At 45.1% G+C, this 16,222-nt stretch overlaps 1 protein-coding gene across 1 annotated transcript in view; it reads left to right on the plus strand.

Moving 5' to 3' along the window:
- The first annotated feature begins 12,449 nt into the window (after window positions 1-12,449).
- Window positions 12,450-16,222, plus strand: part of EBF2 (EBF transcription factor 2) — a 266,440-nt gene continuing 262,667 nt past the window's right edge. Inside the window, exon 1 of the mRNA XM_054243728.2 lies at window positions 12,450-12,542. Coding sequence (XP_054099703.1) covers window positions 12,499-12,542 — 44 coding nt within the window. The 5' untranslated portion in view covers window positions 12,450-12,498. The remainder of the gene's footprint in view (window positions 12,543-16,222) is intronic.

Genomic DNA, 16,222 nt, shown 5'->3' on the forward strand with positions numbered 1-16,222 from the left:
AGTATTAATATCAACTGATCCTTGTGCACCCCAGGACAGACCCCTCATTGCCTCTACCTGCCTTGGAGACCACTCAGGACACCAAGAGGGAAACTGAGGCAGAGAGAGGAAGAATGGCTTGATCCGAGCCCAGAATAGTGGCTGGCCGTAGAGCCAAGACCTTGCAGCCCGAGACTCTGTCCTCCGAGTTCTCCATTCATACATGCAGGCTTTTGTTGATAGCAAGTGGTGGGCATTGTTGGATGGAAGGAAGGTTCAAGTAAAACAGGAACCAACCAGCAAGAAAGGAAGAACTTAATTGTTCACCCATTCTGAGTTAATGATAGTTGTTGCCACGTGGTATCACAAAACACCCTGCAGACAACCCCGCTAACTGCTTGTGGAGTGAAGCACAATAGCAATTCACATTTCTGCCTTATCTCCCACTGCCACACTGCTCATTGGAAATGGCACCAGCTCCCCAAAAGAGAAGGCCTGGCATACTTTCACTTTTTTTTTTCCTCCAGGTTTCTCTTTCTCATTACAAGGCCGGCCCCAGCCCTCCAGGAAAACAGCACTGCCTGCTGCCTTTGAGGGTGCACAGCCTGGGGCTGACATCCTGGAGAGCTTGGCACTGCTCCAGCCACTTCTGAAAATGCAGGGCCCCAGTGACCTGGAGGGTCTGCCCTAGCTGCTCTTAGAAGGGAAAGGGGAAGAGACCAGAGAGTAAATCATCTCTGGTCAGTGTCCCATTCCTGGCATTTTTGTGAGTCATGCCCAATTGTCTGATGATTCAGCAACCATTTATTGAGCACCTGCTATGTGCTAGACATCAAGCTGTATGTTGGAGACAGAATGAATGAAAGGTCACAGCCTCTACTCTCTATGAACTTGTCTCTGGTCCTACTCTGAAATCTGTGTTCTTCTTGAGTAACTGTTGACCTCCTTGTTCCATCACCTCCTTCCGGCCACATTCCAAGTCAACCATGAAAGTGCAGGCAGAGAGGGCTTGCCTAGTGTCAGCCGATGTCTATGGAGTTCCTACTATGTGCAAGGCACAATGCTGAGTGTTTTACAGGTCTTATTTTCGTTTTCACAGAAACACGAAGTAGATTCTATGATCACTATCCCCATTTTACAGACAAGGAAACTGAGGCACAGAAAGCTTAAGAAACCGGCCAAAGAACACACAGTTGGGACCTGGTAGAACTCGAGAACTCTGTACTGCTGTCTCCTGCCGTGTTGCGAGGTTGGGAGCTCATAGGTCAACAGGCTGTGGGTTTGACCAATGGGAGGGACTCAGGCATGTGAATGACGCACCCACTGCAGTCCACATGGAGACAGGGCTAAAGGAGCCGACCCAGTTAGTGTTAAATCTAGTACCCACTTTTAGACTTTAAGTGGTCTCTTCTGGGCTGTGAAGCCAGCAACACTGTTAGGAAATCCAACCAGAAGTGACGGGCAGGCATTAGGACAAGTGTATGTCACATGACAAAGGAAAAGTCTAGGCACAGGAAAGATATGACAATCCAGTGGGAGCCTGTTGGTGCCCAGGTGGTCGCCATCAGAGAGGCAAGGGGCAGGTAATAACCAGTGTGTTAAGCAATTATGGGAACAGCGTGACTACCAGGCTGATTATTACTGCAGGGTCTCAGGTGTTAGGGATTCAGGGGCCTAATAAACAGCGCCCTTCTCCAGCCAAGTCTGAATTCAATTGAGAGACAGGAATCAAGCAGCAGAGGCCAAAATATCATCTTTCTTATTGATAATGCTCCTATTGAAGGATTTGGCTGGAGTCTGTAGGTGAGGGAGCTTCCTAAAACTGAACCCCTAAATCAAGTGGACTTATCCCCAGTCACAGCAACACCGGGCCACGCTAGGCCTCCTCCATGGGCACCAGGTTTATTTCATCACAGGGAGGAAAGGGAAGCAGGGCTTGTTCTGTGTGCAGACAGGCTGGCTCCAAAGAGGAGGGCTGGGGAAGGCTGGGTGCAGTGGCTCACACCTGTAATCCCAGCACTTTCGGAGGCTGAGGCAGGCGGATCACCTGTGGTCAGGAGTTTGAGACAAGACTGACCAACCCTGTCACTACTAAAAATACAAAATTAGGAGGGCGTGGTGGTGCATGTCTATAATCCCAGCTACTTGGGAGGCTGAGGCAGGAGAATCGCTTGAACCTGGGAGGTGGGGGTTGTGGTGAGCCGAGATTGCGCCACTGCACTCCAGCCTGGGTAACAAGAGCGAAACTCCGTCTCAAAAAAAAAAAAAAAAAAGAGGAGGGCCAGGGAACTGAGCCAGACAGAGGCAGCGCTGGCAGAACTGAGATGCAAAGCAGAGGATAAGTTGCAGAGACAAGGCGGAGGACCAGCTGCTTGAGCCTCAACAAAGGTCAGGAAGTCAATGAGTGTCCTAAGGTAGGTTTCCCCACACTGGGCCAAATTCCCACCCAGGGAAATTCACCAGTTGCAGCAACCTCATTGGTTGCTCCCTGTTCACTTCTGCACCCCCACAGAAGACAGCACGCATTTCCTAAAATCCCTCCAATGGCTGCCCGCTGCATGGCTGCCAGGCTGCGCACCCCGACCCCGCTCAGCCCGCCCGGCTCGCTGCCTCCTCCTCTCCATCCTGTCATGAGCCTCAGCCACACTGATCTTACTTTGATCCCTTGAATAATCTGAGACTCATTTCTGCCTTGGGACTTTTGCATAGGCGTTCCCCTGGACTGTGTCCCAGTTTTCTGTTGCTGCAGAACAGATCACCCCACAATATAGTGGCTTAAAATGACAATTATTTTATTACTTATCATGACGATTTTGTGCGTAAGGAATTTGGGCAAGGATTAGCTGGGCAGTGCTATTCCATTTGGCATGGATGTGAGTCACACGCTGGCACTGAGCGGAGGGTGGGATCTGGTCTGGAGGGTCTAAGACAGCTGCACTTACATGCTAGTCTCTCGGGAGGGATGTCTGGAAGGTTCTAGAAGGTTAGACCCCTTGCCCTCTGTAGGCACTCTTGGGAACTCTGTGTGTGTTCTTTCCAGCAGGGGAGTCAGGCTTCTCATCTGGCGACTCAGGGGTCTCGGATGTAGGGTCCTTATAGACAGGAGGTGAAAGCCACGGGTCTCTTACAGTCCAGAAACTGTCCCAGCATCAATCCTCCCATGGTCTATTGGTCAAGGCAGTTGAGCCCAGCTAGATTCAAGAGGGGGACTATAGACTTGCGTCTCCACAAGAAGAGACAAAGAATGTGTGGCAGGCGGGGCACAGGGGCTTCTACCTGAAATTTTGACATTTTGGGAGGTCAGACAGGAGGATTTCTTCAGTCCAGGAGTTTGAGACTGGTCTGGGCAGCATAGTGAAACCCTGTGCCCACAAGAAAAAAAAAAAAACAAAAAGCTGGGTGTGGTGGTGTGTGCCTGTGGTCTCAGTTACTCAGGAGGCTGAGGTGGGAGGATTGCTTGAACCCAGGAGTCCAAGGTTGCAGTGAGCTGAGATCGCACCACTGTGCTGAAAATCATGGTTACTTCAGTGACAGAGCAACACCCTGAATCAAAGAATAGAAATAAAACATAAAGAACACGTGGCCCCCGTCAGTTAGCTGTCATCTGAAATGCTCTTCTCCCAGGCCTCCATTTGCCTGGCTTCATGCTCCAGGCCCCAGCTCACATGGCACCCCCAACTATCGTATGTAGCCAGGGTGCTGCCTGCCCCCTCCGCCCGCTCACACGTGCCACTGTTTCCCCTCTTTGAGGGTCTTCATAGCTCTCATCAACATTTGGAATTAATTTGGTTATTTGTCTTTCCTGCCTTAAATCTAACTGGCATGGGAGCAGGGACCTTGCCTTGTTCACTGTTTCACCCAAGGGCCTAGAACAGTCTGTGACATGCAACATCTCCTGAATGAATGAAGGGTTACAGAACTGAGCAGAGGTCTGGGCGGGTTAGGATGCTTGACCAGCCGCACTGTTTTCATGGAGAGCTTCAAGGCTCTGGCATTTAGGCTAGTATTCTTGTCCCCCAAGTGTCCCCTAGTGAGGAATAGGTGGCCTGGAGAGCAAGGGGGAAGCCACACCTAATGAGATTCAGAGCTGGCAGAAACTTTGATGTAAGAGAGCCGGAGGGCATTTCTCTGTACCCTTGACCACCAAGGCCAAGTCCGAACAGTCTAAGCCAAAGTTGGGTAGGGAAGTGGGGGGATGTCAGGGAGATGAACAGGGAAGGTCTGAATACATACCCATTGACTGTGTTAGTCCGTTCTGGCATTGCTATAGGGAACTACCTGAGATTGGGTGATTTATGAAGAAAAAAGGTTTAATCAACTCACTGTTCCACCGGCTATAGGGGAAGCATGGCTGAGGAGGCCTCAGGAAACTTACAATCACAGGGAGGTGACAGGAAGCAGCCACCTCCAGCCAGAGCAGGAGGAAGTGAGAAGGGAGGGGTGCTAGACTTATTTATTTATTTATTTGAGATGGAGTCTTGCTCTGTTGCCCAGGCTGGAGTGCAGTGGTGTCATCTCGGCTCACTGCAACCTCCATCTCCTGGGTTCAAATGATTCTCCTGTCTCAGCCTCCTGAGTAGCTGGGATTACAGGTGTGCACCACCACGCCCAGTGCATTTTTGTATTTTTAGTAGAGAAGGGGGTTTCACCATGTTGGCCAGGCTGGTCTTGAACTCCTGACCTCAAGTGATCCACCCACCTCAGCCTCCCAAAGTGTTAGGATTACAGGCATAAGCCACGGCACCCAGCTGCTACAGTTTTAAACAACCAGATCTCATGAAACCTCACTGTCATGAGAAGAACAAGGGGGGATATCTTCCCCCATGATTCAGTCACCTCCCACCAGGCCCCTCCTCCAACACTGGGGATTACAATTCCACATGAAATTTGTGTGGGAACACCAAACCAAACCATATTACTGACTACTTTCAGAATCAAATGAACGTATGAAAATACCAGAAGCCATGTGGTCAGATCTCAGCCCATCATCACGCACTGAACTGGCGGACATTGATGCTGTCTTGCTGAGCACAGGACCAATGACCTTGCTGGCACTGAACACCTACCGCTGAGACCCCAGCGACTTCCCGCACAGAGGCCTCCCACTCTCCTTGCACTTCTGCACCACTAGCTCTTTTCAAAGTCTGGGGCAGTCTCCTATTACTGGCCAAGTCAAATGACGTACTCTTACTCTAGCAGCAAGGGAGTGTCTGGCATGCATTTCAGTGCTGGCATTTTCAGGATTCACAAGGCTGGACTTCCTGAAAGGAGAAGGTTTAGATTCTGTGCAGCCACCCAAATGCCGAATGACAGAGACCATGTGAGAGGTGACTGCAGAGCCTGGTCACTAGGAGAATTCCTTCAGAGCAGAATGCAGAGAAGCCTATCAGGACCCAAGTCACCCAACTGTGTGCTGGCTTCAGGATTGGTGGAAGAGGCCATCTGATAGGACAAAGCAGGCTGCAGCTGACTGGGGAGGGCAGGGAAGTTTCTGCAATATTAACTCCTGGAGTGGGGAGTGGGAAGGCTTGGAGAAGCCAGGAAGCTAAGAAAAAAGGCCTGTAGTATGCACACAAAAAGAACGTTGCCGTGACACATCTAAGTACCGACAAACGCTACCAATTCCAAGTCCCACTAGACTTTGGGAGGGCAGGACATACACTAGCCAGCGACTATATGGCTCTTCACCTAGCCTGCATATTGAAACCACCCAGGAAGCTTTAAGATATACTGATGCCTGGGCTCCACTCCAGAAATTCAGATTTAATGGGTTTGGAGTGCAGCACTGGGAGGTTTTTTTTTTTTTTTTTTTTTTTGAGACAGAGTCTCACTCTGTCATTCACACTGGAATATAGTGGCACAATCACTGCTCACTGCAACCTCCACCTCTCAGGCTCAAGTGATCTTTCCACCTCAGCCTCCTGAGTAGCTACAGGCACAAGCCACCACGCCAGGATAATTTTTGTACTTTTTGTAGGGACAGGGTCTCCCTCTGTTGCCCAGGCTAGTCTTAAACTCCTGGGCTGAAGCAGTTCACCATCCTCAGCTTCCCAAAGTGCTGGGATTTCAGACACGAGCCACCATGTCCGGCCTGGGATTTTTTTTTATTATTATGGTAAAATTCATGTAACAAATGAACCATTTTAAAGTGAGCGATTCAGGGTTATTTAATACATTCACAGTGTTGAACAGCCATCGCCTCTTCCTACTTCTGTAGTTATGGCCCAGGTATTCTGGCCCCTTAAGCAGCCATTCTCTATCCCCACCCCAGAGCTGCTAGCAACAATTCTGTTCTCTGTTTCTATGGATTCACCTATTCTGGATATTTCATATAAATGGAGTTATACACAACATGTGACTTTGTGTCTGCTGTCTTTCCCACAGCATGATTTCAAGGTTCATCCATGTTGTAGCACGTGTCGGTACTTATTCTTCTTCATGGCTGAATAATACTCCGCTCTACGGATATGCCACATTTTGCTTATCCATTCATTAGCTGATGGACATTTGGATTGTATTCACTTTTTAGCTACTACGAAGAATGCTGCTATGAACATTCATGTACAATTGTGTTTTTTGAGGCAGAGTCTCACTCTGTGACCTAGGTTGGAGTGCAGTGGTGTGATCTTGGCTCACTGCAGCCTTGACCTCCCTGGGCTTAGGTGATCCTCCCATCTCAACCTCCCAAGGAGCTGGGATTACAGGCATGTGCTACCTTGCCTGGCTAATTTTTGTATTTTAATTTTAATTTTATTTTTTGAGATACAGTCTTGTTCTGTCACCCAGGCTGGAGTGCAGTGGTGTGATCTTAGCTCACTGCAACCTCCATCTTCCAGGTTCAAGCAATTCTCCGCCTCAGCCTTGTGAGCAGCTGGGAGACCCACCACCATGCCTGGCTAATTTTTTTTTTTTTTTGAATTTTTACTAAAGATGAGGTTTCACCAAGTTGGCCAGGCTGTTCTTGAACTCCTAACCTCAGGTGATCTGCCTGCTTCGGCCTCCCATAGTGCTAGAATTACAGATGTGAGCTACTGTGCCCAGCCTCATGTACAACTTTTGTTTTAATACCTGGTTTCAGTTCTTTTGGTTGTATACACAGGAGTAGAATTTCCAGGTCATGTGGTAGCTATCTTTAACTTTCTGTGGCACTGCCGAGCTATTTTCTACGGTGGCTGCACCATTTTACAATCCTACCAGCAATGTTCATATTTCTCTACCTCCTTGCCAACAGTTGTTATTTTCCTCCTTTTTTTGGTAAATTATTGCATCCTAGTGGATGTAAGTTGGTATTTCATTGTGATTTTGATTTGCATTTTTTTTGCGTCTTGCTCTGTTGCCTAGGCTGGAGTGCAGTGGCACGATCTTGGCTCACTGCAACCTCTGCCTCCCAGGTTCAAGCAAATCTTGCACCTGTAGCTGGGACTACAGGCGTGAGCCACCATGCCCGGCTAATTTTTGTGTTTTTAGTAGAGATGGGGTTTCACCATGTTGGCCAGGCTGGTTTTGAACTCCTGACCTCAGGTGATCCACCCACCTAGCTTCCCAAAGTGCTGGGATTACAGACGTTAGTCACTGTCACCATGCCTGGTGATTTGCATTTTCTTAATGACTATTGTTGAATGTCTTTTCATCTGCTTCTCAGCCATTTCTGTGACTTTGGGGAACTGTCAATTCAAGTCTTTTGCCCATTTTAAAATTAAATTGCTTGTCATTTTTAATAAGTTGTAAGAATTCTTCTACATATTCTGGATACTAGACCTTTATACACTCAGTCGTATAAGTTGCAAATATTTTCTCCCATTCTGTAGATTGTCTCTTCACTTTCTTGCTAGTCTTCTTTGATATACAATATTCTTAATTTTGATGAAGTCTAATTTATGTATTTTAAATTTTGTTGACTGTGCTTTTGGTCTCATATCTAAGAACCCTTTGCTAAGCTCAACATACACCCTTGTTTTCTTCTAAGTGTTTTATGATTTTCATTCTTACATTTAGATCTTCGATATTTTGTTTATGTTGAGAATTAGGCATTGGGATTTTTAAAAGCTTCTGCAATGATTGTTTTTGCTGTTGTTGATGATGATATTTATTGGGGAGGGAGATTTACTGGGGAATTTATGGTCTTGGGTGGTAGCGAGCCAGGTAGGTCTCTTTATATAATGATTCTAAGGGAAGCCAGGGTTGAGAATCACTGCTCTAAATGCCTGAGAAGGAGGGGCTGGAGGCTAGCTGTAGATCTCTGTCTGAGGAAGCCATGATGGAATTGGGCTAACAGGCAGGAGTTGGTGCTGGGTTACCAGTTTGCTTTGGAGAGAATCAAGTTTGCTCTGAAAGCCTTAGGGAGACATTTAAAGGTGTCAGGAGGGCTCATTCCTCTGACTGCTAGGGCTAAGGGACTCCTTTGAGGGTGTCTGGAGTGTGGCTGGGGAAAAACACAGAATGGAACCAGCAGATGAGGTCAGTGGTTTCCATGTGGGAGGAGAAACCAGAACACTGAGATTTGCTCTGGTTAGCTGGTGGGTAGACCTCAGGCAATAGCAAGTCTCCCTACAGCTGATCCTAGTGACAGGTGACTCTGGTAGGGTAGCAGAATCACCCTACACGCTTGGGGATTGAATTGTTTTGTCTTATTAAGTACACTGATTGCTAAGAGCTCTTATATGTGACTCACATAGGGGTTACTAGCTTTCCAAACTTTAAAAGTCGTCTGAAGAGGACAATTGCATTCTTCCTTCGTGATTCAGAAGGAACTGTGGCACCTTACCGTGGCTTAAAGCAGTTCTCTAAGCCTGTAAAGAAACCACACCCATTAGAATCACTTAGTGTGCTTGTTAAAAATGTAGACTTTGGGGCCCTAATCCAGACCATTGAATCCAAATTCCTGGGTTAGAGACAAGGAATTTGGATTTTAAAACAAACTCCCATATTGAAAAATGTGGCCCTTAAGTGCACTAGTGAAGAACCACTATGATTCACCCCTGTGAACAATTGCAGAAGAACTATTATGAGCTTTTAACCTACAATTTGCACATTTGCCTTTAAAATAGGGGGTATAAATTTCAATTATATATTATCCTAACAAGTGCATTAGTGTCCATCTGAAAATGTATTCATATATTTGTTTCAAAAAGGTTCCAACGTTGTTTTTCCCAAATGATTTTGTATTTTTACCTTATTTCCTGTTTTTTTTTTTTTTCCTTTTTTAAATGGGAGTAATTTGTTCTCATAAAATCTCAAACATCTCTAAGAGCAGTAATGGATGTCATTCCATCCTCTCTGCATTTTATTTTTCTGCACCTCCATAATAGGCAGCTTCTTTTCTGCCAGCTGGTGCTCTCTTATCAATGCACTTGGCCAAATTGAAATTGTCACCCATCAGAAAAGAAGACAGCACTATGAGTTGCATTTGTTTATTTTTCTGAGGACTTTTTGGGTTGTTCTTAAAAAGTCATTAAATTTATTTTAAAAATGTATTTACTTATTATTATTTTTTTTGAGATGGAGTCTTACTATGTCACCCAAGCTAGAGTTCAGTGGCACAATCTCAGCTCACTGTAACCTCTGCCTTCTAGGTTCAAGCAATTCTCCTGCCTCAGACTCCTGAGTAGCTGGGATTACAGGCACCCACCACCATGACTGGCTAATTTTTGTATTTTTAATGGAGACAGGGTTTTGCCATGTTGGCCAGGCTGGTCTCAAACTCCTGACTTCAGTTGATCCACCCACCTCGGCCTCACAGAGTGCTAGGATTACAGATGTGAGACACTGCACCTGGCCAAAAACATTTAATGTAGATACAACCCGCGATCTAGAACAAAACTGGAACAGTTTGACAAGACCACAGTGCTAGTGTGGAGGGTGCCCCATTTCCTCAGGTAGAGCTTATAGGTCAGCAGGAGCACCTGTCCAGTTGTAGAGGCCATTCCACCAAACACAGACACAGAGGGTAAGGTGTCGGATTTCAGATGCTTGGCATGTTCTGGCTTGATTCTGCTAAGAACCAAAAGCTCAGATATCTAATCCACAGGGCGGTATATGGCAGCTGGAGTTTCCAGACAGGAAGCAACACCGTGGCATTGGCTAGAACTGTGCCATGATTCTGAAATACACGGTACATTCATGATTACATCCCATCTAAGGCTAGTGATGGCAGGAAACAGGCAGTGAGCTTTGGCACCCAGGGGAGTGATAGGGGCTGACAAAGGCATTGGGAGCATGGCCAAGCAGGCAACGCTCAGCGCAGGACACAGACCTTGAGGGCGAATGGGGTGAAAGTCACGGGAAATGGGAATTAAGTGCAAAGTTCAAGCAAATGGACCAAGCAGACACCACGTTCCAGGACTCTGGGGGCCACAGCATCTGCTGTCACCCTTTGCTGGACTGGAACTCCTGCCAGAAACCCTAGAGATGCGTTGCATTTGATGCTGAGTAGACCTCTTGTAAGCAGTACTAATCCATGCTTCAGAGATCTGAAGAGTGTCTCCCGATGAAGCCTTCACAATAGTTCTTTTTTTTTTTTTTTTTTACTTTTAAAAGAAATTATTTAAAAAAAATACAGGATACACAGTATTTCAAAACCCCACAATGAATTGTGCCCAAATCAACTGTGGCTTCAGGAGAGGGAGATTTTTAGTGTGTAAGAGAGTGCCTTGGTCTCTTTCCATGTGGATTCTCCATTTCTGTCTCTTCTCCCATCTCTTCTCTCTTCCTTTTCCTCCTTTTTTTCTTCTTCTCCATCATCTCCTCCTCCTTTCTTTCCTTTTCCTTCTCACCTTTCTCATTCCCTTCTCCTGTTTCCTCTCCTCTTTTTCAGTTAAAATTGCTGGGATACCTCTCTAGTCAGATTCCTCTTTTAGAACACTGTGATTCTCTACATTAATCACCCATCCAGGACAGTGAACACTCACAGGGAATGTTTTCTTCTCATGGATATTTTCACTTCTCTTTTTGTTTGTTTTTGAAACAGGTTGTACTAGTCCATTTCCATGCTGCTGATAAAGACATATCTAGACTCGGTAATTTATAAAGAAAAAGAGGTTTAATGGACTCATAGTTCCATGTCATTGGGGAGGCCTCACAATCATGGTGAAAGGCATGTCTTACACAGTGGCAGACAAGAGAGAATGACAGCCAAGGGAAAGGGTTTCCCCTTATAAAACCATCAGACCTTGTGAGACTGATTCATTACCATGAGAATAGTATGGGGGAAACCATCCCTGTGATTCAATTATCTCCCACTGGGTCCCTCCCACAACATGTGGGGATTACAGGAGCTATAATTCAAGATGAGATTTGGTGGGGACACAGACAAACCATATTACAGGGCCTCACTTTGTCCCCCCAGGCTGGAGTGTAGTGGTGTGATGATAGCTCACTGCAGCCTCAAACTCCTGGGCTCAAGGAATCCATCCATCTAAGCCTTCTGAGTAGCTGGAACTACAGGCCTGCACCCAACATCCAACTAATTTTGTTTTAATTTTCGTAGAGATGGGGTCCTTGTTGCCCAAGCTGGTCTTGAACCTCTGACCTCAGGCAATCCTCCCACCCTGGCCTCTCAAAGTGCTGGGATTTCAGATGTGAGCCACCTCACCTGGCCCACTTACCTCTTTTACTCTTGTGCCTCCTTCTAGAATGACATTTTCCTTCTCTTGAGGTTTATCTTTGAGTCCATTATTTGTGTGTTTACCCAAATGATGAGTGGTGTTATTCTCTAACTCCTGTCCCTGGCCTCTCTCTTTCCTAGCACCTGGATTGACTGATGGTTTCCCCTCTTAGGTCTGGGCCTAACTCAAGAATTATATCCACAACTTTATCCCCAACATCCAATCCATTCTATTAGTCCATTTTCATGCTGTTGATAGAGACATACGTAAGACTTGGTAATTTGTAAAGAAAAAGAAGTTTAATGGACTCCTAGTTCCATGTCACTGGGGAGGCCTCACAATCACGGCAAAAGGCATGTCATACATGGTGGCAGACGAGAGAATGACAGCCAAGCAAAAGGGTTTCTCCTTATAAAACCATCAGACCTTGTGAGACTGATACGCTACCATAAGAAACAAGCCCAGGGTGCTCACCCATGCTCCATTTCCCAGAACTCCTTTCTCCCAGTGTTGATCCCAATTCATGCTGTTGGGATCCTGTATTGGTTCATTTTTCATAGTTTTTTTCAATTTCTCTACCTATTGCTTCAAACTCCCTGAAGAAGCTAGTTTCTTCTAGAAGCAAAAGTACTTGGTAATTGTCCTGATTCCCTGTGTAGTTCCTATGAGTTCCTTGCTTTGAGGTAGGTGAAATAAGGAAAGGCTGGATCTGATGCTGTTCTTGGAGTCCTGGCACTGGCTAGTCATCAGGAGCTTCTTGACTAATGCCAAGTAATGGCCACAGTGCTCTGCCTGTGTCTCCAGTATTCCCCAAGGCCTTTGTGTCCATGTCCCATACTCCTAATATTAATGTTTTTCTTAATCACAGCTGAGCTTGCCATGGTTTCTTTGGACCTTCCTGCCACATCATTTGGTCATGTTTCGATGCTGCTTCCATATATATAATTTGATTCAGTCCAGGTAAGATGCCTCAGCTATCCAGTTTTGCCTTTCTATGTTGCTTGTGTTTATAGTAGTCCCAATAATTTATAAGTCAAAAGAGCCAATGCTGTGGCACATAATATTGCAGTGAATAACAGATTAGCTAATAGGGTCTCTAGATATCAGAAAGAGGCCAATGTCCTACTGCAGAATGGCCATCTGCTTGGGCAAGTCATCTCCCAGAAAGGGGACCTTCTAATCTGGCATTTGCCCTTGCCACTTCCCTGGCTAGGTAGTTGCAGATGATGGTGCAGTTCCAGCCCTGTACACCTCCAGGGAGCAGCATCCCTGTAGACTTCAGAGGGAATCTCGTCTCCTAAAGTTGAGCAGTGCACAACCTGCAAGTGTCCTTGGAGATCCTGAGCCTCAATCACCTGGTGATGCTTCTTTGTAACTGTCCATTAAAGCTCTGGCACCTCCTGGGAAGCAGAAAGAGATCAGAGTTGGGGTTTCAGGAAGGGGCTCAAGGGCCAGAGCTCCCTTTCTTCACATGCCTTCTCCTAGTTTGGCCCCAGAATGTTGCTGGTTGTCTACTGAGGTCCTCCTCTCAAACATGAGGCTGACCTTACTTTATCTCAGCAGGTAGAGCATGATTGTCTCAAGAGATGGGCCTGAACTTTTAACACCCCAAGAGTCAGCCCTATGAAACAGCCTGCTTCTCCCTACCCTTGATCACAAAAGACCATATTCCATCCTCCCATTGTACCACAGGCATTCCTGTCACCTTATTTCTAGAACAGAAACTAAACAACACAAAATTAATCTTCAGCAGGTATTCTGTCTACTTAGGTCAAAGAACTGGTGAATTCTGAGTATCATAAAAATTCCTGTAATTAAAACAAACAGGTCTTTCAACCTCAGGCTGATGGCTACTAGGCTCTTCCCCATCTTCTACCTTCTACTGCACAGGATATACTCTCGGCTATGTATATTATCTTGGATATATATCTGGCATTTTTTCACTCAGTGTCATGTATTTGAGATGTATCTATATCATTAAGTATATCACTTGTATGTATTTTTTCCTGAATAGTAGTTCATTGTATTAATATGCCACGATTTTTTATCCTTTTCTTTATTGACAGACACTTGGGTAGTCTCCATTTTGGGGGACACTATGATTAAAGCTGCTATAAATATTCTTTAACAAATCTTTAAATGGACATATATTTTCATTTCTCTTGGGTAAATATCTGGTAGTAGAATTATCCTATCATAGAGTAAATGTGTTTCATTTGATAAGAAACTGCCGGTTGAGTGCAGTGGCTTGTGACTGTAATCCCAGCACTTTGGCAGGCCAAGGTGGGCGGATCACCTGAGGTCAGGAGTTTGAGACCAGCCTAGACAACATGGAGAAACTCTGTCTCTACTAAAAATACAAAAATCAGCTGGGTGTGGTGGCCGGTGCCTGTAGTCCCAGCTACTCGGAAGGCTGAGGCAGGAGAATTGCTTGAACCTGGGAGGCGGAGGTTGCGGTGAGCCCAAGATCACGCCACTGTACTCCAGCCTGGGGGAGAGAGTAAGACTCCATCTCAAAAAAAAAAAAAAAAAGAAAAGAAACTGCCAGACTGTTTTACCTTTTCTGCTCCCACCAAAATCGTACGAGAGTTCTAGCGACGTCACATCACTGCCAACATTCGGTGCAGTCAGGTTTCCATTTAGAGTCCTTATAGTGGGCATGACATTGCATATCATTACAATTTGAAAAAATCAACTTTACTGAGGTGTAGTTACCAGAAACAAAAGTCACCTATTTATATTTTAATGAGTTTTCACAAATTTAAACACCTCCATAGTCACTACCACAATCAAAATCTATGATATTTTCATCACCCCAGAAAGTTTCCTTATGCTGTTTCCAGTGGATCCCCCAGTCCTGGTTCCAGGAAAAGGCTGATCTGATTTCTATCACCACATCATAGATGCGCCTTTTCTAGGGTTTCGTATTAATAACACCACATAGCATGTGTCATCTTGTGTCTGGCTGCTTTAACTCATAAATATTGTTGTGTGTATCATTCATTCCTTTTCATTGGTAAATAGTATTACATTGTAGAAATATATTACTTTTTTAATTCATTCACCAGTTGATGCAAATTTGGATTGTTTCCCTTTTTTTTGCCTATTATGAATGAATCTGCCGTGAATGTTTTTGTACTAGTCTGTGTGTACATATATGTTTTCATTTCTCTTGGTGAAATACTTAAGAGTAGAATTGCTGGCTTGTATGTAAATTGTATATTTACCTTTAAAAGAAACTACCAGGGCAGGCATGGTTGCTCACACCTATAATCCCAGCACTTTGGGAGGCAGAGGTGGACGAGGTGGGTAGATCATCTGAGGTCAGGAGTTGGAGACCAGCCTGGCCAACCTGGTGAAACCCCATCTCTTCTAAAAATACAAAAATTAGCCAGGTGTTGTGGTGGTCCCCCGTCATCCCAGCTACTGGGGAGGCTGAGGCATGAGAATCACTTGAACCTGGGAGGCAGAGGTTGCAGTGAGTGGAGATGTTGCAACTGTACTCAGCCTGGGCAACAAGAGTGAAACTCTGTTTCAAACAAACACACATGCAAAACAAAACAAAACACCAAAGAAACTACAAAACTGTTTTCCACAGTAGTTGACCATTTTTCATTTCCACCACTGATACATAACATTTCATTCACATCACATCCTTGCCAACACTTGGCAATTGTCAGTCTTTTAAATTTTAGTCATTCTAATTTTGTGTACTGGGAGCTCATTGTGATTTGCTGATATTGACCATCTTTTATATGGGTATTGATCTTTCATGTTTCGTCTTTTGTTAAGTGCCTGTTAAAATCTTTTGTCCTTTAAAAAATGAGTTTTTAAATTGAGGTGTAAGAGCATATTCTGGACATAAACTTTTTAAAAATTATAAATATTATCTCTGAGTTTGTGGCTTGTCTTTACCCTTTCTCAATAGTTCCCCTCAAAGAATAATAAATTCAATTTGAAAAAAATCTGATTCAATCAGGTTTTTCCTTTTAAAGTAAATTCTTATTGTTGTTGATAGGTGCTTCTACCTTAAGGAAATCAATTTTACCAGAGGCTAATTGATATTAACAAGAGTTAAGCTCCCACAGCATGTATCTGCCAGAAAAACATCACTAAACTTCTAAATAAAGACCCCAAATACTTCTAGTATTAAACATTGAAATAAATGTGAGCTATACATACATTTAAGAAAGATTAATAAAAACAAGGAAGATCATTATTTACCCGATGTTTCATGAATCAGTGGGTGAGGCTGTGTAGGTGCAGGGTTAAATTTAGGAATAAGTGTTTCCAAAGTGAACACTGTGAGGAGCACTCCTACTACCACACAGGGCGGAAACAAACAGCAGCAAGCCAAAGGGCTCGCTGAGTGCTTTCAGACCATGCTGTTTGTTACACATTTGTGTAATCACAGGCTTCACGATTTTGTGTTTCTGTTTTCATATGGAGTCCCTCTCTGTTGTCCAGGCTGGAGTGCAGTGGTGTGATCTTGGCTCACTGTAGCCTCCACCTCCTGGGTCCAAGTGATTCTCCTGCCCCAGTCTCCCAAGTTGGTGGGACTATAGGTGCACACCACTATGCTCGGGTAATTTTCGTATTTTTAGAAGAGATGGGGTTTCACCATGTTGGCCAGGCTGGTC

This window comes from Callithrix jacchus, chromosome 13 (genome assembly GCF_049354715.1).
Source record: "Callithrix jacchus isolate 240 chromosome 13, calJac240_pri, whole genome shotgun sequence".
In the NCBI taxonomy this organism is placed as follows: domain Eukaryota; kingdom Metazoa; phylum Chordata; class Mammalia; order Primates; family Cebidae; genus Callithrix; species Callithrix jacchus.